At 38.3% G+C, this 24,717-nt stretch overlaps 1 protein-coding gene across 2 annotated transcripts in view; it reads left to right on the forward strand.

Annotated features, from left to right (window-relative positions):
* LOC109039323 (protein FAM151B) overlaps positions 1–24,647 on the forward strand; it is a 42,438-nt gene extending 17,791 nt beyond the window's left edge. For both annotated transcript variants that reach the window (XM_072305797.1, XM_072305798.1), the window contains exons 2-6: positions 3,560–3,667; positions 13,314–13,564; positions 15,259–15,421; positions 18,631–18,838; positions 20,617–24,647. In XM_072305797.1, coding sequence (XP_072161898.1) covers positions 3,560–3,667; positions 13,314–13,564; positions 15,259–15,421; positions 18,631–18,838; positions 20,617–20,821 — 935 coding nt within the window. In that variant the 3' untranslated portion in view covers positions 20,822–24,647. The remainder of the gene's footprint in view (positions 1–3,559; positions 3,668–13,313; positions 13,565–15,258; positions 15,422–18,630; positions 18,839–20,616) is intronic.
* The last annotated feature ends 70 nt before the right edge of the window (positions 24,648–24,717 follow it).

A 24,717-nucleotide genomic window follows, 5' to 3' on the forward strand; every position in this document is an offset into this window, starting at 1 on the left:
CACAACATGATCCTCTTAGGTTCGCCTGTGTCATTTTATCGTTGAAAAATTAACCTCCAGTTGTATGTTGAGACTGAAAAGGTTCTACTACTCCCCAATTTAAAGACATTTTTGCTCTGTTATTTAGAATTAAGTAATTTGAACTTGTTATGAAAGTTATTACCCGATTGGTTAGTCCGTACACTGGAAAAAAACACATTGGATCTAGAGTCCAGACTCTTGGAAACATTGACAAGAAAAAGGACTCTTGATTCAATCGGACTTTTGCTTGAATCAAAACGGAAATCCGCTTAAATTCAGAGGCTTGGTTCTTGATTTAAGCTTAAATATGATTGAATCAAGAGTATTTTTTCTTGTCGATGTTTTTAAGAGTTTGGACTCTAGATCCAATGTATTTTTTTTTCCAGTGTAACATTCGTTACAGACGTGTTATCCGTATGTCCGCATACGTCTGACTGAAAATGTAGCAAAATCAAACAAAAAAAGAGCCTTCTGGAGCTGTTCATACAATGCGGCATGTTCTAGGGGTAAGTCTGAGTTACGGGTTTATAATGGAGGCCGAAGGGGTGGGGTGGGGAGAGGAGTCCAGGACTATCTTACGCATAATACCGAAGGGTTGTTTTTTCCCCGAAAATTTAAGATAAAATTTCGACGAGACGTGGCAATATTTCATCCAAAATTCAATATTCATGTAAAGAGAGAGATTCAAACAGAGGGTGCAGTCCTGATTCATACGTGCATTACGAGGGGGAGGGAGGGAGAGGGTACAAAAATCCTGTTTTCAGCGTTACGTATAAACGGCCACTGATCCAAGTTCCAGTTCCAAATTTTCTGCCAACGACATTAAATGCAAAGATGAACAGAGGACTTAAATACTTTGAAATGACTTTTATAAATAGCTCTGTGTTCAAGTTAAAACAAACTACCCTAAATCCACTACTCGAAATTATAACGTTCTGTCTGAGTAGATGCGAGATTTTGTTTGTCACCACTTCTAACAGGCAGACATTCTCTCTTTTAGAAAACGCGATTACTTACCTACTGCTAGGTGTATCGTATGTTGTTTACTTTTTGTGTTTGAGCGAACTGTTATTAATAATGCTATGACCAAAGACATAAAGACGGAGTGCTCGTATCTAAAAGCACGGGGAAAAAGTGAAGCCTGGTTTGGCGCTGGGTGCTTGTGTGAGTGTGTAAATGAGCGCGGGAATCCATGGCGGCAAACGGAAATTTGATTTGAACTTGTCCTCTTGATTTTTCCTTATTTCTTCTTCTAAACGTGTTTTAAATGCCTAAAACGATTATATTAAGAAAGTTCGGTCTGCGTCCTAATATAATACACCTACTTTTGCTCAGTAATAGGCAGTAATCTCAGATAAAGTTAGTTTTTCTTCTGCTCATGGTGGTTCTGCAGGTTCAAACAGGCCGTTACAGTTCTAGATGACCGTCACTCCCAAATGAAATTAATCGGTCGACGACGGACCAAAGCTAACCTAAAGTTAAAGAAATATGAGTGGGTAAGTGAATTTGGGCAAAAATCAACCTAGAATACTTTGTTTCCGCAATTATTTTATTCAGTTCCCGCCCTATATTTGAATTCAAACTTGTCCCGATTTCGCCGCCAATCCTCTAGCCAATAGTAGAGGTGGTTGAAAAGAAGCTTCATTTTTTGCTTTTAGCCCTCCGTCTTTATGTCTTTGGCTATGACCCACAACGACGCGGCCCGCGTTATTCCAGGTTACATCGATTTTTGATTCGTTTAAACGAGTTTAATGACACCATTTTGAGCCGTCAAAAATTGGGTCACGAAGAATCGATGCGAGTGACCGTCTGGACAATACTCGTCATCGCCTCGTCACGTTCCACATCGCGGAACAGCGCGCTAGAACCGTCAAATTTGCCCCAAAAGACCGCAGTTGCCAGAACTGCCTCGAGAGGGTTCCAAATGACTACATTGAAAAAAAAATCTCAGTGTATTTACTATGAAAAGGGTAAAATTACCAAGAATTCAGGGTTTTATTTGATCCCAGTTTTTTCTTGGTAAAATTACCATTTATGGAATTGGTAATTTTACCGAGGAATCTCGGTAAAATTATTGAACTTTCTCGGTAAGTTTACTGGACCTTGGTAAAAACGCCAATATTTGTTATCGACTGTGGTAGAATTACCGAGATAAAATGGCAAAGTTACCGGGCATTGATTACCAATAAAAGTGGTATTCTTACCTGAAAAAAAAACAGTACAAATACCGGTTTCAAGGTAAAATTACCAGTCTGTCTTGGTAAAATTACCAATAATCGGTAGAAAAAAGTGAGATGGTAAAGGTACCAACGGACCTTGGTAAAAACGCCGATAATTTTTTTTCAGTGCATTCTATTGTATGAGGGGGTAGACTTTTCACCTTAAGACCTCTGCTTCCCTGTTCAAGATAATTTAAATTTATAAAACAAGATGGCACGAAGACCATAGTACTTTTTTGGGAAACAGAGGTCCTTATTTGACTTTTTACTGATTTTCTTTGAAAGAGTCAATATTACGAAAATTGGATGCCATCCCTATGGGTAATTAAGGTGAATCTACAAAGAAAATGAGCGAATATTGAGATTTCGAGCAAATCTTGATTGATTCCTGGTTCCACTTTAGATTTTTGGTGAAAAACGGATTGATTACGCCTCAATGAAAATTTCAGTCTCACCTTGTTGGAACGTCTGCTTTTGAAAATTCTGAAATTCAGCGGAAAATATTCGACCGCAAAACATTGCATCTTATTAGTAAAATGGAACAGCTAATTTATACGTTCAAATATTCGCAGTCTTAATTTAGAGTTTACAAAAGAGATTTTTTGGGGAATAAATAGCTGAACTAGGCTTCCTGGTGTAGTAGATCCGTTTTTTAAAAATATTTGAAGCAGAACCATGTACATATAGCAAAATGTTGTCAATATCTTGAAGTTCGCCTTCACCTAAACTACAGCGTTGAACAGGGTAAAAAAGCCAAGTTAACTCACCTCTCTCTCTCTTACATCCTACTGAATGCATCACAATTTTTGTTGCAATGTCAATCCGCTCTCTCAGGCTGCTAAAATAGCAAATACCGTCACTGATTTTTATTGATTCGGGTCAAATTTTTCGAGAGAATGTTTCCTGCGCGGGCATCACTGTGGAATTCTAATTCTGTATACTGCTTTTATTGACGAAGTATTCGCTCCTGCAGGCAAAAAAAAAGAAAAAAAGGTTTTCAAAGTATCTTAAAAGAATAAAGGAGGTCTCAAATATTTTTTACCGGTTTTAGACAGTCATGTCTTCTTAAAAGCCAAGAGGCACAAGGGTTTATTATTGTAAGGAACTATATGAGGATTGGAAAAAAAAATCAATCAATCTGTACTCTAGATACATTCCATTACCGCCCATCCTTACTGGGGCAGTTTGTTTGAGGTAATTATGGCTCCTTGTAGAAATAATTTTTGCAAGAATGTATTTCAACTTCTCAATGCCCTCTTCTAGTATAAATTTAGTAGACTTTACTCATTTTGATAATGTTTTTCTTTTTTTCCTTTCAGCGATCGAGATCATGGAGGAGTTCTTCCCTCAAATTGAGGGTAATTTGACGAAAATCACGTGGGCTCACGCGGTGAACTCCAAAAAACTGCTGAATCAAACTCTAGAGGGTGAGTATCATTCATGTTTGCTTCAAAGTCACTTTTAGTTCTTCAAAAATCTTCTTGACACAATGTTACATTTGTTTATGATACGGCATAAATGTTCCGGAAAAAGTTTACAAACAACATAGAGCACAAGTATATGAATTAATCGCGTCTAAGGATAACAATAGTTGCTTAGGAAGTGGCGAGCGGTTTCTGTGTTGCCCCGAAGAACAATAATAATTTATGTTGGTGCCATGAATGTTTCGGAAATAACGGACTTCAAACTTATGATCTCGGCTCGGAGCGCCTTCAAATTTTAGTGATACTCTACGCCCTACCGTGGAGTTGGTTTAGTTGCTTATCCAACCTGAATCCAAAAAAGGACATTTTTTTCACCACATGCACATGTGCAAGTGTCAGCTTCGTTCACATATTCGAGGGAGGAAGTGTATAACTGATTTTCGGCAAAAGAATCGCTGAATTGTAATGTTGTAATTTTCTTAGAAGTTTATTATTTTCTATCCATCGCTACAGGCGGCTTGTAAATTACTGGCAATCGCCTCCTGCATAAACGTAGTAGTATTGTTCATTGAGATTGTTTCACTATGGAAACGAGATATACGCTTATGTTTTGTGACTTTGAAGATTGAGTATGTTTTTGTGCGATTATAATGATAGTAAAAAGTTATTAATGTTTTAAAGGCAGATGTAATATTTCTTGAAGTAAATAAACCTTAATTGGTAATGATAACCAATAGGCGCTAAAGAGGAGATATAAGGAACATTTCATGACATTTTTAGAGTCTTTATTACATAACCAAATTGCAATAAACTTTTTCTAGCTTCAAAACTTATATCTAAACTTATATCGATAAAGTTTCATCACTTGGTGCTTTTTTCTTTCTTTTTTTCTAAAAAAATTATGCGATTATCATTGCATTAGCTAGCTTGATTTCGTATATTCTTTAGAAGTTCAAGCGTCGTTTTAACGACAAGTATCGCTTTACTTCAGAAATGAGTTTTTATATTACAATTAAGATATTTTGAGAAGCATGAATCATTCATTGTAGAACTAAACAAATCAAATGTAATACGAAAAAGACCACTCTTGTAAACGTCGGACAGGACGTTAGCTCAAAATCTAGGTCATCTCATATGATTTTGTTTTCGAGAGTCATGCCTAATGCAAGGTTGAGCAAAATTTTTCGAGAACTGGAGGGCACGTTCCTAAGTGACGGTCTATTCGCAAACTCTGAAGAAGTGACTGCATCAAAATTTGGATATTCCCAAAGGACTCGGGGCAGCACGGCTGGTTTTGCAGCGATAGCAACGTACCAGCGCTATTTCGTGACGCGCGCGGCGGGCAACGTCCGAGCACAATGTCGCGCAGCGCGCGCGTCTAGCGAGCGTTCACGCTTGGGGAAACCCACAAATATGATAGGCTACGCCTCGGCAGAATCCGCTTTCACTTGGTCTGCCTCAGCGCACAACCGCCGGATTTAAGCACAAATATTATGCGAATTTCTTCGAGCCGCTGCGCCGCTCAGTTTTCTCGCTAATTATTGCAATTTTCGGAATCCACTGATTAAAATCTCCTTAATTTGTAAAATTACTTACTAGGGACTTGAATTTAGACTAAAAGTTAGCATTTGAAAGGACTTGAAGGGTCAGCTAGTGGAATACGTGCTCACTACCTTCGTGGTAGTTGAGCCTAGCTGAAGCATTAACATACTCACCACGAAAGAACGTAGTCGATCGACGATAGAGCCTTCAATTAGCACGACAGGCAAAAAGTTACACTCTGGAGTACGAATAGTTATCTCCCCTGTTAGTCCATCAAACGCCCGACTTCATCAATTTTCTTGGAGCCGCTGTTGAGGCTAATTGAATCGCACTCTGTTGGACGGGCGTAAGTCCAAAAACTCGTGAGCACATCGTTCTGCGTGATCAATAAAGCCAGAGCTCATGAGTTTTTGTCATTACGCTCGTCTAACAGAAACCGATTTAATTTTGTATTATTTTTTTTTTCTTTTCAACATACTGCCAGAAAATTGAATTTAGATCTGCAAAGGCAGTAGCGACAAAAATGCAGCCTTCCTATACATTGCGAGCTCTCCAAAAGAGCACCAGTGCGATTAATTCTCCTTTCTCTGCGAATATTCCTCATGCGATCTGTGGTTATTGCCCTCAATTTAAATGCATCCCGGTGGACATTGCACAATTTGTGACCGAATGACCAAACCGTTGCACACACGGAATAAAAAGTGTTAGGCATTATCCCTCTCGTGGCGTCACCCCTTTGTTTGATAATACGGATGTTTCAAATTAATTTTGGTAGTCCTGCAACATTTGGGATAACAACCTAATTTATTGCCAACCAAAACCAAAATTACCGGCGGTGCTACCACAGTTAATTGGAAATGCCCATATCATCAAACAGGTGGAACTTAATCCCTACCTCTTTTTTTCCGTGTTTGTCGAAGACAAATGCTAAAATGCTAGTGATAACTCCTTCGAATTTTTGACGGGAAAATGCACCACTTACGTCGTGGCTGCGACAACAATGGTTGAACAGAGGAGGCAGAGATGTCCGCCCGCGTCGGGCGTCGCGGCGCGGCGGCGCGGCGTCGGCGTCCACTCGCGGAGAGACGCCGCGGCAGACGCGCGTCACCTGGCGATCCCGCGCGGCGTGGCGTGCACTATTAACAGCACCGACCTTGGACTCACTAGAGTTCCGGCAGTGATGCAATATTTTATCGATTAGCGCACGCTGCTGGCCCCAAGATCGCCGGGCCTCACCTTGCTGCGAGTCGATTGTTGAATCGTTATCGAATGACCTTGATCGATATATTGCATTGTGAAGATAGGGAGTTATCGATCAAACTAATTCGATAACGATTCAACAAGCGAGGCGCAGCTCTGGTATGCGGTTTTTGACCCGCCCGACACCCAACTCACGCGCTTCCCCGAAAACAACACTAATTTGCCCGAACGTATTTCGGAATCACGCATTACTCATTTGAAAATATTCAGCCTCTCTGACCAAATATGTCTGCCTAGAGCGGTGGCTGAAATTTTTGCCCCCGCGGGGTTCGAGACCCAAGTTCAGTCGCGTTTTCTACTCACACAGGAACCACACAGTTTCTCTTCAGAAAAATCCGGAGAATTGATATCTGAAATCTCCGTGCGCATCAATTTTGTCTTGATTCTCGAGACATTTTCGATGAAAACACGATACCATGGATTATTTGCTCGCACAAAGGGCTCATAGAATGGGGGATATCCACGTCCGAAGTCACGTCCACATCAGAGACGAACTCGTCATGAAAGATAGGGGGTGCATCTGCGGGCTCGCAATTTGCGAGCATTACGGGCACTATTGTTTTGCTCTCTGATCATCATCTAGAGTCTCTTTATACTGAGAGTTTCAGGAGGGGAAACACCCCCCTCATGAAGTCCGAGCGGAGTCACAAACGGAAATAAAGATTACACCATAATTCGCGAAGTTTTTCGATAATCTTGATCAGTCCAATTCGCAAATTCCTTTCACCGTTTCATCTCTCATTCCGTTTGATTCCTTTCCGAACGCATACACTTTCCGGTCCATTCAATTGATACATTTTTGCAATTGGTAAAAATGAATCCTGTAATTCCGTTTCGTGACACGGAGCTCCTAAAACGGACAGGCGACACCAATCAGAGATGGATTCACACTGTGCGTTAACGTCTCGCAATCAAAGGGACTCTAGACATCATCCAAAAAATTGGGGTAGTACCACAATTTTAGGGGATAGCCCCCAATACTTTTTTCACCATGGTGTGTCCATGGCTGTATTGACGATGTTAGTCACTGCGTCGATCTATATCTTTAGTATTTCACTGAAATCGTAAGCTTGTTTTCGTGTGGAGGTAGAATAGGTAAGGTGATGATTTCACACTCGCTCGAGACAAATGAAGAACGAAAAACAGCCATTAAAAAAGTGAATTAAAAGTTTATGAGCGAGTTGGAGCCTCATGGACCGATGATTCTGCGCAGGAGAAAAAGCATAAACGAGGTGGTTGGGGACTGTGCTGATTGTGAGAGGCTCGATGAAACACGTCCGTGAATGCCGGTAATAGACTTCTATAGGGCTGTGAAAATATGCTTCCACTGAAATTGATTTTAATTGATTTTACTGATGAAATTCCCACACCACGTACCTCGCACGAGGTGTTCCTTCCCTCCTGTTGCATTTTTTAGAGGAGAAAAAATCAAAATCATTCCTTGGAGTTTTTACAAAATGTACGTTGCATTGGACACTGAAAAAAAATTATCGGCGTTTTTACCAAGGTCCGTTGGTACCTTTACCATCTCGCTTTTTTTTACCAATTATTGGTAATTTCACCGAGACAGACTGGTAAACTTACCTAAAAACCGGTATTTTTACTGTTTTTTTTTTCAGGAAAGAATACCACTTTTATTGGTAATCAATTCCCGGTAACTTTGCCATTTTATCTCGGTAATTCTACCAAAGTCGATAGAAAATATTGGCGTTTTTACCAAGGTCCAGTAAAATTACGGAGAAAGTTCAATAATTTTACCGAGATTTCTCGGTAAAATTACCAATTCCATAAATGGTAATTTTACCAAGAAAAAACTGGGATCAAATAGAACCCTGAATTCTTGGTAATTTTACCCTTTTCGTAGTAAATTCACTGAGATTTTTTTTTTCAGTGGAGGGAAGTTACAAATCATCGCACTAAAACAACTAATCAAAGTTCTTGTATGGAAACCGTGCATCCTTACTTCGCGTAGTAAAATTAGCGACCCTGTCGGCATTGTTGTCTCCCGCATGGCCGCTCTCCCACTCTCCCACTCTCTTTTGTCTGTAAACCTCTAACGTCGGGAAGAATAGAAAGAATGCGGTATTGTGTGTTTAAAGTTTTAATCAGTATACGTGAGGAACGACCGTAGATTACACTGTCGTGGCGTGCTTTGCGATAAATCGATTAATCTGCCATTTAATTCTACGAAAAAGGATCGATAAACAGGGTGTTCGCAACGAGCACCTTAATAATCGATTCTTTACAACCTTTTCAAACGGGGAAATATCGAGAATCGATTATTCACGCCTTGCCACCGGTAGATTATGCCCCCTGAAAGAGCGTCTAATTAAGCATTAACCCCGAGGGATTCTAGCTTTGAGATACCTTCCGAAAATTCTCGGAAAAATATACATCTAATTATTCTATACCTCATTTACATCATTTCATTCTATTTTTTATTTTCTCTCTCCTCTCCTGCGACAATCTCAGGCCCACCTTGCGTCGCGACGAGGGCACGTTTTTCATCTCTGCACAGTGGTACCAAATGATTAATATTTCAGAGGCATCCTCTAAGACTTATACCGCCTTAAATAGGGCGAGCAGCTCCGCTTCTCGTTTCAAAAACATTCATCCCAGTCATGTTCTAAATAAAGGAAACCTCTGGATTTTAGATATAATCATTCGTGCATGTTAATTCTAAAGCCGCGTAATACACATTTCGATCGGTAAAGTTCGCGAAACCACGTATCTTCGTTCGCAATGTTGTAGACTTCTCGTCAGACTTCATTTTTCCTTTGGAAAACTGAACAACGTAATTTCTTGAAAACTTCCTTGATTTTTCCTATCTGTTGGCAGAATATTCTGAATTGATTTCAAGCTATAAATTTGGCTAGTTTTTAATCGAAAAAATAAAATAAAATCGGAAATTACGAGACACTGCAATGGAGAAACGTTGTTTTCCACTCTGGCCATCGATTAGAGAGCGATTTTATGAAAGCAATTTGGAAGCATATTTGGCCTCTGATTAATATTGCGATTTTTAATTTGTTTTGCGACTTTAAAGTCTTGGAATTTACAACCCCATCTGCGTCAGACTTCACAGGTTCATATGTTCTTACGTTCTGATTCTTGAGACTCTAAAGATCAGGGGCCTTGCATATGGGTATAGGGTTGTAATTGCAAGTTTGAGAGGGTTCCCACGTTATCCTCGGCAATACCGATAGTTTCGGATATAAGTTTTACATTTTGGAAAATTGTATTCCTTTTGCGGAGAGCTCCGGTCCATTTTTGGTGTATGCCGTCGGAAAAATCCGGGAGGCATTTTTAGGGGTCCTCTGGTTCCCCCTCGCACATTTTTGAAGTTTGCCATCGCATCTTTACTCCCAGATTAGAAGTCGTAGCAAACTTTAAAAATAACTAAAATCCGGGAAGATACATGGTTTTTATCGACGTGTAATAACGCACTGCGTCGAAAAATCTACGAGTGCACAAAGTTCCCGTAAAAGTGAAAAAATTCTTGCACAGAGAACCTTTTTTTTTTTTTTTTTTTTTTTTTTTTTTTTTTTTTTTTTTTTTTTTTTAGATAAGTTGATTTCTGTTCTTTTTAGTCACTACACATACCTATATCCAAAAAAAACTATAACAACTCAGGCTGGGGAAAAAATCTGGGCCGAAAGTATGTGCAAAAATGGGACGTTTCGAAGAATCATAACTTTATTATCGACAGGCAAAAAGTCGGAAGAAAAGTGGGAATAACAAGGAAAAATGAGTCAGCGAGCGATGATATTGCAAAAGCGGAGCAGACGACCAATATCACTCTGTGTGAGGCACGTGGTTTAGTAATAGCTCATTACCGTACCCACACTTGCTCAGAACATCTCCTGGCTCCGGACTAACTTACAAGTTTCGGATTTTTCACTTTCAATTCCATTGCGCGGTGGAACGTGCCTTGAATGCAGCTCGAAAAAAAGAAGAAAAAATCACTGCAGGTGCCTGCTCCTGAGGCTTCCCCGCCGGTCGCGGGCTCATACACATCCACCCAATTGGACGTATTTCTATCAAACGGAACTATGTGCATTATAAAGTGAGCCCTTTTATGCACATATTCTTATGGGTCTCAGGGCTCATGTCTTAATGCACATAGTTCCGTTTGATAGAAATACATCCATTGTTCGGGCGACGGGAGAGGACGTGGATAGCCTCGGCGCCGCGCGGGTTCGGTAAATAACGGCAAGTTCATAGAGGCTCATTTGTTCGTCTAATGAGATGAGGAGATTTCGGCCGGAGCTGATGTAAGACGGGCGCTCTTCTCGCCTCTCGCTTCATCCTCACAAAATGCAATCTTCGCAGTAACACGTGTCAACTGTCACCTCAAAATGGTGGGACGAGCGAAAATTTAAAGTGCATTACTTCTCGTGGTCCAAATTATAATTAGGATATGCTAAGCAAAAATGACTGAATATTTCAGAGAGTTCAGAGACCTGCATAATCTTTAATTGGACTACGTGTTTTGCAATTACGAACTACAATTATTAGCTCATCCGTAAAAACACTTGTGGACATAGGGAAACTGATAGCACATGTGTCGTTCCTAAATTGAGTAAAAAATCGTAGTTCTTGATTGCTAAATGTAGTCATATAATTTCCTGTTTGGAATGTGATTTTTAATAGTCAAATGGAACGAATTTAGAGGTATGGGCGACAAAAAATCGCATACGTGCCACAATTTGGCCACCTTATTTGCCGCTTGGCCGAGGAAAGGGCGTAACTACACTTGGTGATAAGCCCGGAAAGCATTGCATTATATTGACGACAGTTGCAATTTTACAAGCCGGCAACACTGTTCTTACTCCATTTAAATCCATCAAAAATATCGATTTTGGGGAGGAAAAGCTGCTTCACCAATAATCGCGATTGTTTTACACACATTTAAATGGAGGAAAAACAGTGTTGCCAACTTGCAAGAATCGGCACTGATGGACGACAGGGTTCTTCGCGAAGTGAAGTCCTCATGCTAGGAGGGCGACGCAGTGATGTACCCCGGTAAAGTTTGGGGCCGTTCGTCAGGAAAATAACTCAAGAAGTACAAACTGCTAGATGAATCTGCTGATAAAATCAGATGATTTATTTTACTCAAAAATACATTTTGAGGAATGCGAACAGAAACTACGACGCTATAGACAAGAAAATGATTGCAATCGGGTAAAAGAACTCGATTGGAACAACCGTTCGACTACCTGCTAATGACTGACATTCGCCGCAGCAGGTAATTACTATCGGTGGAAGCTGCGGAAGTGAGAGTGATTTCTAGCCGAAGGAGTTATATCTTGCAGTATCATCTTCACAAGTCGGTTGTCAGATCCTGTACACTGCCGCTCAGTCTCTTTGCGAGCACGACCATTATTGCAATTACCGTTGAGAACAATAAAGACCGAGCCAGTAGCCTTTAGAAATAAAGTCAAAAGAAGGTGCGCTAGGATGACGAAGCACATTTTAAAGCACATTTTTACAGCAAAACATACATTTTCTCATAAACTGTGGGGCTCTATTGTTTTACTGTTTAAGCTTGGAGCCAGTGTTCGAAACTCACCTTTGAGTTTGAGGAGGCATGTGGCGTATCAAGCCCGATTTTTAGGCGCCATTGAAGATTTTTAGGGGCCAAATTGACTTTTTGCCTGTATATTACGGCACATTTAGTGAAAATTTAGACGCAAGATGTTTTTATAACAGAACTAGTGAGTAGCTGTAACTTGGGGAAGACAAAAGCATTAAGAATGGAATCGTGAAGAATATATAGAAAAAGCTTTCACTTGTAGTGCTAAAAATTCCGAGTTTTTTTTAATTCGAATAGATTTGTTTTTCTCTCTTTATGTGACTTCCTATGAAAATCCAGATTTTAGGGGGCAATTTTTAGGGACCACGTTGGCGCAGATCCTTCATTTTTTAGGGGCCATGACCGATTTTTAAGGCGCATTTGGCGCGTTGGCGCCTGTGAGTTTCGATCACTGCTTAAAGCCTTATAGAATCGTTTAATTTTCATAAGTTCTTCAGATATCGATGGCCTAAGTGCAAAATTACGGATCTCTGTTGCGGTGTTTCAAAATTTTCGCTTCAATTTAACTTTTTCCAAGAAAGCAAGCCAACTTTTTACTTTGCAATTATATCATAATAAGTTCAAGAATATATGTTGAGAAGGTTTTCGATTAAAAAATAAACTATGATTGGAAGTCTGCAATGTCAGGTCTCTAAACGAATAATAAAGTCTCCCGATTATAAGTTTATATCCTTAGTATTAGTGAATTTTTAAACGATTTTTCCCAATAAATATTCTCCAAAACATGCTAGCTTGCTAAAATATTTATGAGTTACATTTTTTAATGACATAGCAATTGCGGAAATTGTAAATTTCTGCTATGAAACTACACGTTTCTTTTCTTTATTTTGGTTTTTCCCTATTAATTTAAGTCTTAACGAAGTGGAAACCATTGAGATAAAAAAGACACATCCAAGTTCAATCATGTGGGCCATCATGCAATATTCTGCTAAAAAATTCACAAACAGATCAATATTATATTACACTGGCAAAAAAATCACATTGGATCTAGAGTCCAGACTCTTAAAAACATCGACAAGAAAAAGTACTCTTGGTTCAATCAGAATCTAGCTTAAATCAAGAACCGAGCCTCTTAATTTAAGCGGATTTCGTTTTGATTCAAGCAAAAGTCCGATTGAATCAAGAGTATATTTTTTTTGTCAATGTTTTCACGAGTCTGGACTCCAGATCCAATGTGTTTCTTTCCAGTGTATTTCTTTTTGCATTTCGGTTTTTTCAATGGTCGTACATGACGGAATCTTATTGTTGCAGGAGATGCGTTGATGGTGGAAGGTGACGTCATTCTCGGCCGTCACTCTGGAGACCTGAACATGTCACCGATGCCCATGATGGGCCACCCGCCAACCACGGAATCCGATCTCTCTTTGAAAGACTTTCTCGAGATTGTGAGCACTGCTAAAACTCCCCGAGGAATCAAACTCGACTTCAAATCTCTAGAAGTCTTCAACGCATCCATACCAGTATTGGAGGAATACATCTACAAAGTCACGCACTCGATCGAGGTTTGTAATTCACAAGCTTTTATTTCAAGCTTGTTTTTAATTATCAAGAAAACTAAACAGTTATCACGCATCAAATTAACACTGAAAAAAAAAGGAATCATAATCTCAACTATACTCCTGGCTGATTTTGGCGCCAGTTACAAGAGTAGTTACACCACACAGAGGTATGGTTGATCCAAACACACTTTTGGCTGACTCAACCTATACCTCTGGTTGGTGCAACTACTCTTGTAACTGGTGCCAAAATCAGTCAAAAATATAGTTGGAATCGTGATACTTTTTTTCCGTGAATGTGCATAACCATTATTAAACTCTAAACAATATGTATTTAAAGTTAGATGGATACTATGAAAATGAAAATTTTTAAATAGAAAGACACCTGATCGACAACACTCGGCAGACAGGTGGCATTTTCCTAACTGCTTTGCAAAATTAGGAATACTGTACCACGCACTGAGAATTGTTTCCTCAAGTATATTTCTTGCGGGGCTTTGCGATCTCCTCGAAGAGCTCTAAAGCTCATGCGCTTCAATAGATACGTCCCTCGCTGTGGTAGAATGATTTGAAGTGATGGAAATAACATGCCGGCCTTTTAATCGCTCAGTGTTCCTGAGTTTTGATAATGGGAAAAATCTATACTGTATTGAATCAAAGATTTTGTTCTTGATAGTTTTATAACAGTATTAGTGATGAAGGCAGCTATTGGCAGTATCATTCAGTATTAATAAAGTGCACACTGTATTGACTATATTGAAGAGTATCGTCAAGCTGAAGAGACACTGCTCTGCGTCTGCGTTCCATTTCCGCCGAGCGTCGCGTCGCGCAGTTCGGTTCAGAGCTCAGTGTAAAAAGCGCCTTCAATCTGTAAGAATACGATTGTGTATGCATTCGCGTAACTGTTAGTCCTTCGCCCCTTCGCGTGATGTCAACTTGAAAGTACTCGACACGGAGTGAATGAATTTACACGTATTGCAGTATCGTTAAGAGTGTGCATATTTTTTTTGTTTACAATACATGAACAAAATAAATCAACGAGTGAAACTTACAGGATAGTTTCTTGATTTAGGTACTTGAAATTTTGTTGCTAAGATTGTGCAGCTTGCAATGGTAAACTTTACTCCGATGAAAGTTCACTTGACCTCGTTTAAAGTGTTTTGGAGAATTATGTCTTGACATTTAGATTTATTTCTTAGAACATTCCAAAGGGGTGGCCTGTAAAGCTAAATGTACAGCCAGGTACTATTTTAGATTTTTACCATTTTTCTTTTAATTTATCCAAAAAAGGATGGCTGAGTTTTCAGCCGAAACTTTTTGGGTTTATTCGTTGAAATTTTGGCCTGGTTACCCGCTCTCTAGATTGTCTTTGTATTGTAAAGCTAAATGTTTCTGATAGGCAAAGACATTAATCGAAATCCGGGAAATTTTGGAGAAGGTCAAATGAGAATCTGTTCTTTTTCCGAATGGTCCCTGAATATGACCAATATTCATCACCTACTTATATTGTAAAGTTTGTCTTACTATGCATTCTCATTCTTATCACTCAAAGATTGAAGTGAGCTTTTTTTTACATATCTGGGTTTTTAGCCAATAACGCCGTTAAGACTTATTCCACTAGTTTTTATCATTACGCACGACGATTTGAGAGTTACGTTTCGTATTGTTACATAGTGATTCTGACCTCTTTTATTCTTTAGTTTGTCCCATTATGGCTGAATGCAGATATAGTCTCTGGCCCGATTAACAGCAAGACAAAACCAGTGGATGCTGACTTCTTCCTGAAAGCGTGTGATGAGAAATTCCCAAATGCTGTGATCTCCGTTGGCTGGACCACTGAAATGAGTGAAAAAAATTCCGTCGGTAAGTGAATAATACCCATTTTGGTACATTCATATTCAACTTACACGGTCCCCCAAATTCTGTACGTTTTCAGTCATATAGGGAGGGTCTTAATTTTTTCCCATGAGAGAGCACACTCCTCATACACAGTGGTCTCGAAGCCCGCCCCCCCCCCCAAAAAAAAAAATGCGACAAAAATTTACCCAAAAACGGTTTACAGGGAGTGAGTCTATGATACGCGTGGACTTAAAATCGCAAAAAATCAAAATCTTGGCTGATCCTAATTTTGTGATATCGCAATTTAAAATGTTTATGGTCGCAAGTTTTCTACTGATTTTGATCAGCTTTTTTATTGATTTGTCCTTTGAATCGGTGTTGACCGGTTCACGTTTTTATTTCTCATTCGATTTATTCGATCGAATACATATCCTCTAGTTACACGCAGACCACTTATCATACTTTTTTTTTTAACTGATTAATTCTCCTTCTGCTGCGTCTACAGCAATTTTTGTCACGAATATGTATGTGTGTTGTGTTGATTTTAGCTCATTAGATACTTGACTCTCTGACGGCGTTTAATGTGCGAAAGCGATTCACCTTCAGTTGCGTCTGCAGCAATTGTTGTTACGTCTGTATTGTGCGCGCTGATTTTAGTTCATTACATACTCGACTCTCTGAAGGCGTTTCATGTGCGAAAGCGACTCGCCTTCAGTTGCGTCTGCAGCAATTGTTGTTACGTCTGTGTTGTGCGTGCTGATTTTAGTTCATTACATACTCGACTCTCTGAAGGCGTTTTATGTGCGAAAGCGATTCGCCTTCAGTTGCGTCTGCAGCAATTGTTGTTACGTCTGTGTTGTGCGTGCTGATTTTAGTTCATTACATACTCGACTCTCTGAAGGCGTTTTATGTGCGCAAGTAGCGCGAGATGTTGGAGAAGGAACGAAGTAGGGATTGAGCGATTCGTTCAATCTTACGTCTGTTGTTCTCCAACAGGGTGGTCTACTTTCGCACATTCAACGCCTTCAGAAAATCAAGTATGTAATGAGCTGAGATCAGCACGCAGACGTCCTCAAAACAGCAATCACTGCGGACGCAGCGGTGATAGGATATTTCGTCAACGATTTTTTGTCCGCGCACCTGTTTTTTCCAGCAATTTACGTCCGCGCGTTTTATCGGCACGGGAGTTTTGGTCCACGTGCCAGTTGAGACCCAAAGTTAATTGGTCCACATGTAAATACAAACGACAATTGCTCAAGACGTTTTGGATGAAAATGTATCATGTCTTGAAAGAATGAGGGTTCGCTTGTTTTTTTTTTTGTTTTGTCTGTTTGGTCCAACGGAGAATAATATATAGTTGAGAGTTTTGGTATTAATTTTGAGACAAAATTAATTAAAACTCTCTACACCTCTTTGGCGTAACAGGTCTTAATTATCTTTCAAGATTTTCCCACCTTGTTATACCTGAACCGGATGAACCTCTATATTTGCCTCAGCTAAAGGCTCTTAGATTTTTACAGTTTACGATAAGTATCTTGAATTATTTTGCGAGGAAAGATCTGTACTTTTAGAGAATGCCTGTCATTCTTGATACGTTCAATTTCGTATGATACTATGCAACACCTCTGTTGTGAAATAGTTGCTTCAGGCGCAGCCTCACGGCGGGCGGGCGGCCAGCGCGAAAGGCTCACTGGCGCCTACAAACCTAAGTGGATACTTCAAGCATTGTGCAATACGTGAAGTATCCACTTAGGTTTGTAGGCGCCAGTGAGTCTCTCGCGCTAGCAGCACGCCGCTCCGCTCTGTTAGGCTTTAATATTTATACTCGCATGGTCAGCGTTTTTTAACTCATGATTTTGAAATGTTTGGACACTCTGCATTGATTATTCTCATTTAAATTGATGGGGAAAAAATATGTATCAATTTATTAAAGAAGAATAATAATATAATGTGTGTTTTTTAAATATTGATGGTTCCATGTAAAATTTAATGATTTCCAAAGCACTTAAATTTTTTCTTTTACATTTTGTGCTTTTATTGTGCTACAGCGAGGTGTACGCGCAACCAAACGCTCAAAATTTGACGTATTTGACTCTAAAAGATCGATGCACAAATGGGTTAATACTAAAGATTGCGTGCTTCTTGGTTTTTTTCCTCTTTTATTCATTTTTGCAGTTTCTGTTGGCACAACTGCGGCTTATTGAGATTAATGTCGCTTGGAACAGGTTTTACAAATATTTGTCACGTTTTAAAAATATAAATGTTTTCAAAATGAAGTAATAATTTCGTAAAGAAAAAATAAAAAAAAAATAAAAAAAAGTACCCATACACATATTAGGTATATTGTACATCGAATATTTTAAGGATAGAAATAAAACCAAATATTCACCAATGACAATTTAAAAAGATGATTCAAAAGAAGAAAGTAATAACATTTCATTTAGAAAATGAGCAATTATAACAACACCTCTTTCTCTCTCAATTTCTCATTTCCATATCGTCAGTATAATTTTACATACCGACTAAAATATAACGCTTGAACCAAGTCACCGTTGCTTATTTTATGTGTGGGCGTAAACTACTGTACAAAAAAGGCGCGCGGACAAAAAATCGTTGACAAAATGTCCTGAAACCGACGCAGTTGAAGGCGAATTGAAAACAACCGTATAATATACACGTTGAAAAATGGATTCCCGAAAAGCTTTCCAACATAAACTAAGTAAGATGCAAACAAAATGTGCCTCCTGCCATACCTCATAATTTCACTGGAAATCTAGTCAACTTAATTTTTTAAAAACACCCGTGATTTTTCTTCTCTAGTAGCAAAATTTTCAATAGAAAGTTCAAGCTACGTAGTTGACTTCTCCCTCTCCGAAAAACTTAAATAGAAGCAGAGATTTTGAGACACGGCAATGGAGATGTGTGATCTCGAATTTCAGCCATCAGAGTGGCCCATTCTAATAATTTCAATGAACGTTTACAATTTTAACAAGGTGGAGAAATGGTGCTGGGTCCACTCAGTACAATACAGTTTTATACTGGTACGCATTAGAGTTCAAAAAATGTAATTTTGACTCTAATTATAATGTTTGGAAAATGTTGGCTTTGTTTTCCCTGCGGAATGGTGTGGACCCAGCACCATTTTTCCACCTTGTTACATACAGCTCGGGCCACTTCTTAGTGTTTTTTTTTTCTCATTTACAATTTTACTAATATTTTACGTTCCCATTTAGGTGGTTACACTGCTGATCACATCAACAACATGACAGCGGCTTTGAGTCGGACCCGATTGATTGTGCCGGTTACATTTGCAGTGCGCGCCGGTTTGGCTGCGCAATCGCGTGGTGCCCTCGTGTCTCTCATCGAGACTTCCGTCCCCGGAACGACTCTAACGATTTGGATGAGCAACGAGAATGATCCAGTCAGCATTCCAAAACTCAGGTTCGTAACCTTGTAGACAGGGCAGAATTTCCAAACCACGATGCAAGATAATCTTTTCTTGATGGCTTGATAGAAAAGTTGGATCATAGCTAGATCCGAAGGCCGTCATCAACATTGGTCATAGGATAATTTTTCCGTTGCAACTTTGCTTAGAAACAAGCGTTGAGGGAAGAAAAATAATTTTTTTTTATTTTTATTTATTTTTTTTTTGATGGTAGGTAAATAATTGAAACATCATAGGAATTTCAATCAGAAGTCTGAACTGAAGTGTTCAAATAATTTTATAGCTCACTAATGCAATTGATTAAAATATTTTGATGTTATGTAATTTGCCCATAAGGTGCGGAGAATTTCATCCTCACATCAAGCTTGTATATTTCTCTGACCAAGTAATTGATGTTGTAGGATATTCTATGGTAAGTAAACTTCGCAAAATGAAGGCGCATAAAAGACATCATGTTCTTTGTCGCAAAAGTTCCGTCCAGTTCCAATTCAACTCGACGCCTGGAAGAATCATCCAGGGAATGTTCATACATCGTTTCTTCTTAACATAACAGTTTAACAATCAATACGTCGTCGTTCCCTCACGAAGTAACGTAACTACTTTTCAATGTTGCCAAATTTTCCTTCGCAAGTCGCATTTTTACCTGGAGAATCTTGGGCATTTCAAGCTCAAAACCTCACCGATTTCGCCTCAGCTCCTCTGCAAAAATCAGAAAATTTTTGGACAAAAATTGCATTTAACCCTCTACTGCATCGCGTAGCCATATGGCAACAGCAATTATTTAATTCGTAGTAAATTCAGGAATGCTCATATTGGTACCCTGTGTGGATTATAGGGAACTCAACCGCATTACCAACCTAAAAAAAATTGTGGTGGGGGGAACTGAAGCTGCCAAATCAACTAAATAATCATGTTTTTCCAACGGGACCATTTTTGAGGAGTAGCCGCGAGGAGCCCAACTTTGAAGGATGTTTTGAATGACTTGGCTTGCCTTCAGAGACGGGAAAAAAATCACAGTTATGGCCCATACGGTCTAAATTGAAAATTTCCTGGTCCGATGATAATAAAAACAATTTAAATATTATTTTCGGCTCAAAAACGGCAAGATGCCATATGGCAACAACATACCGGCAAACTTCTGGCCCAACACTTTTCCTGTTGCCATATGGCAACAACATACTGGCTCCGACGCAATCATGTGTCGTGCTGTCCAAAAACGGAGCTTACAATTCATCATTAGATGCTTTTTGAATTTGGTAATGTTAGAAGAATCAAAAAAAACTTTTTTTCTTAGTTTTTTTTTCCAAAAGTCCCGCACAAGAGTTATGCCCTGGCATCACCATTCCACTCCTGCACTGTATGTTGTTGCCATATGGAAACAAGTGGATACTCTGGCAAGAAATTACTACATGTTGTTGCCGTATGGCAATGAGCTTTTTTAAGCTTCAAAAGTTAAAGAAAAAATTGAAATTTCAAAAAAAGCTCAAAGACGTGTCTTTTTAATTACATTTTACTATAACATATATTTTTTTCATCAAAATCGGCGTCGCAAAAAAATTCCATGCAGTAGAGGGTAAGTATATTTTTGTAAAAAATTGTACTGTTTCTGCCAATTTTGCAACCTTGGGATGGAATTATATGTTCCTTCATCCGAGAAACGATGGTACGCATCACTCTAGAGTTGAGGCAGTACAATTGAATGCAATTACTAGTACATAATTGACAATACAATTGTATTTACGATTGCATTATTTTGTTTTGTTTATTTTTGCAGGTGCCTCATGAAGACAGTCGGACTAAACAGGACCTTCATCGATGTCCCTGATAAAATCAGGCAGAACCTAGATCTGGCTCACATCGAGAACGCAACATGTCTACCGGAGACCGGCCCCGATGATGGGAATCACGCAGTGCCTGTCGCCCAAAGTTTCACACTACTCCTCATCGCATTCGCTTTATCTGTCTTCGTTTCGATGTAAATGAAGTTCGCCATAAAGTTAAAGCTGAAATCTCCAAAGTTCCAACTGAAACCTACTGATTTTGTTTGATATGGGTTTCCGCTCGTTGAGAGAATCCAAAGATTTGTTTCCTAAACCAAGACCAAGACTGACATAGGTTGTTCATGCAAATTTCAACCTATTTTTGAAGTTGCACTAAAAATCCGTTTTTTTTGGTGAATTTGTCAACAATGAGCTATCAACAGTTGATTTGTGCCTTGTACGGACATCTCGTCACCCCACTCGCGTAAAGGCGTATCTCAAATTCCGCGTGAGCCCTGTTTTACATATAAATGCATGCTTTCTGGGGCTCATGCGAAAATCGAGATACGCCTTTCCGTTAGAGGAGTGATGATGTGTGGTGTCGTGGCCGACTCTGCGTTAATTTTTAAAAAGTTGGAAACTGTTTTTCCCCTATTTAAAATATTGATTCTTAGGGAGGCACTATTTTCCTCACCTAAATCGATATTTTTAAAGGATTCCAATGGAAGAAAACTTTGTTGCCAACTTGCAGAATCGCCATTGAACTTGTATCGGAAGGTTTGCTCTCAAACACGAGCGTTGAAATGTGAAAAATCACCAAAATTAACGCGAAACACGGCTCCCCTAGTCATGTGGCAGCGATCTCGTTATTGCGCATCACATAGGAGAGATGATTCGATGATTACGTGCCGGAATATGCGGTGAATATGTCCATTTCGTCTCTCAAGACTTAATCAATTTTGTAAGTTTCCAATAGGAGGGTAAAGTTTCATGAGGTTTTTTCATAAACCGAAGCAAATTGAAGTCTCCTTCAAGTAAAATCTAGTGAAATGTAAATATTGAGAAATTCTGACGCCGAAAGGTTTATTCTGAGTGAAGATAGAATTTTGAATCCTGAGTTTTGGAGAGAATATTTGACAAAAAAACATTGCAAGCATAAAGTAATCAAAACTGGACATTTTATCAAATAATGATCAATGTATTTCCTCGCGTTCTATTTGCATTTGGTTTGCGTTCGTAAATCCTTTTTAAGGCCACGGGAAGATGATCGAGGGATGAAATACACTTTTATTTTGATACTACATCTTGCCTAGTAACGTTCTGCTCATTTAGCAATATTTATTCTACAAATAAGTTATCTTGATTGCGTCGAGAAATCTCATGGAATTTAAAAATTGCTAATTGGAGTCAGCCCTCTCATTCCTCTCAATTAAAAATTGATTTTTCCAAATTTGACATAAACAATTCCTAGTCCCACCTGTTTCCTTGTTACTGAAAATGTTATTGCAGCAGTATTAGCGCAGTATCCACTAACCCAATATGTATATTAGTTGTGACACTCAGTATACGTGTATATCGTGTATGCATATGTTTCTACACGTTTAGTGATATTCAAGTATTCAAAATTACGCATTGCACTATACACTGAAAAAAAAAATCTTAAGGTATTATTTTGACATAAAGTGTCGTTTTTTGAGTAGAATCTGTGCGAATTTAACTTAAAGTCAGTTTATTTAGGCACAGGAACGTTGTTCTGTAATCTTTATTTAAACTTTAATTTAACGATAAACAACTTTTCTTTGACACAAAAAAACTACCGACTTTAAGTCAAATCTGGACGAATTTAATTAAAAAAAAAAAAAAAAAAAAAAAAAAAAAAAAAAAAAAAAAAAAAAAAAAAAAAAAAAAAATTGACAAGAAACGACGCTTTAAGTCAAAATATTAACGCAAACATTTTTTTTTGAGTGTAGTTTTGTTCATTTTCACAGAATTCGGTTTTCACATTCAGTAAGACTGCGAGAAAACGATTTGACGTCGTATACGGTGATCTATAATTTAGGATTAAATACACAATTTATTATTAGGTGTCATAAATTAAGTGTTACCAGCATACCAAGAACTTTTTTTTCCCACACCGCTCAACAAAATTATATGTTTAAATGTCACTGATTTTTTATGATATTTGAATGAGGTACAGTAATCGGCATCTAGACGCCAATGAATTTGACCAGAAAAGTCATTCCAATGTTTCGTTCTTTCCCTCATTTTTGTATGTAATTCATCCACATACGCTTCTACATTAATACCGCATACCTACTCGTACATTCACTGCTCTCGCCAGTATTAGAATACATTTTACTTATAACCAGACATTTTCATATTTTACAGCGACATCGCTACACAAATATAATTTTCATCCGAAAAATCACAATATTTTGAAATTAAGTTGAGATTTGTTTCAACTTTTTGGCGATGAAATAGCTAGAATCAACAACATCTGAGCGATTATCCTGAATCTGGTCCCGATTTTATCTCTATAAATTTGCGTCAAATAAAAACGAAATTATATCTCACTTTATCACGATTTTTTGTATGATAAAACTTATTGCAATAAATCGACTTCGATAAAACCGTGATACATTCTCCGATCAAATCACAACTTATCGCGATCACTGCTGCTCGGGTATGGAAAAATATATCTCCCCTAAGTTTATAAACAGCTTTGAATAAACGTTGTTTCTATTGTTAATGTTTTACTATAATAATTTAATTGCACCGATAATAGCACCTTACGTTTTCAGTCTCAATGTACGCTCTTCATGAGCACGTTGAAACTGAAGGAGCACATCAATGCAGCAGCGAGAACAGCAGTAAAAATAAGGCAACAATTAAAGGAAGTACCGCGAAGCAATTTTGTATCACTTACAACCATTCCTATTCCTTAATCAGAATAAAGAAGACACACATTTTTTTTAAAAAAAAAGCATTATGAAGACTTGCATTATTTTATCCAAAATCACGAGCCAAAGAAACACGTTGCCTGCCACACGCACAGTCCAACACAAAAGTCTCGTACTAATTATTTTCCCCTCCTCATGATATGACATGTGTAGGTGTTTATGGTACATATAATTATTGGAAAAGTGCAAACATTTGACTAAAATTTAACTGAAATCAATTTTTGCTGTAACCATGCACTTCAATATGTTTATCAATTATAAAAGGTCATGAAGAAATAAGTTTAATAACCGCCGATCCAGGAGCACCTCAGCAGTTTTTTGGGTCAAAATAAGATTTATTTGTGGTATAAAATTATTTCTGAAACAGCTTGTCCTCGAAATTGCAGTCTTTTAAATATGAGATTTTTTCATTTTGACAATGTTTATGGGCGAAATTAGGTATTATCCTAGAGTTCAAAAGTCAAAGGTAATTTTAAGAGCCCCATCCCTTTTTTTTAAAAGGGTATAGCTCATCTGGTAGGATTTAATCTACACATGTTGCCTTAATGCTAAATAGAATGATTTTTTCGAATTAGGGAGCTAAATGTTCGAAGAGACGGATTCGGCAAAGAAATGTTTTATCACGAATAATTCTTGCATTGACCTCAAATATTCCTGAAATCTGTTAATTTAATCCTGGATAATTCGGCATGTGTAACCTTGGTGTACTTAACTTTTTTCTTCACTTTCTTTAAAATCCTTTTTCTCTCTTAACAGTTTTTCATGTCAGATTGTTTTCTCGAGGAAATTTCCGTGAAATCGTTTAATATCAACTATGTGATTTTATTTTTTTAATTGTTATTACTTTAAATATTTATTTTTAACGAAGTAATGTTAGCCCAGCTCAGTTTGCCTAACTGGTCATTCTATGACAACTTTCAGAAAACTTACTCGCGAGCTGGGCATCTTCCAAATTTTTACTTTTTTATTTTTTCCTCTGTAATATAATTCACGAATGTTTGTTAATATTTTAGTAGTTGATTGTTCATAACTCGAAAGGGATGTTTCAAAGCGAAAAGATGAATAAAATCGATATAAAAATTCAATGCTTTTTGTTTTGTGATCCAATTCTCTTATTCGTGGTGGAGTTGATTAGCCTCAGGTATCTTAAACGTA

The sequence above is a fragment of the Bemisia tabaci genome, unplaced genomic scaffold, assembly GCF_918797505.1.
Source record: "Bemisia tabaci unplaced genomic scaffold, PGI_BMITA_v3".
Lineage (NCBI taxonomy): Eukaryota > Metazoa > Arthropoda > Insecta > Hemiptera > Aleyrodidae > Bemisia > Bemisia tabaci.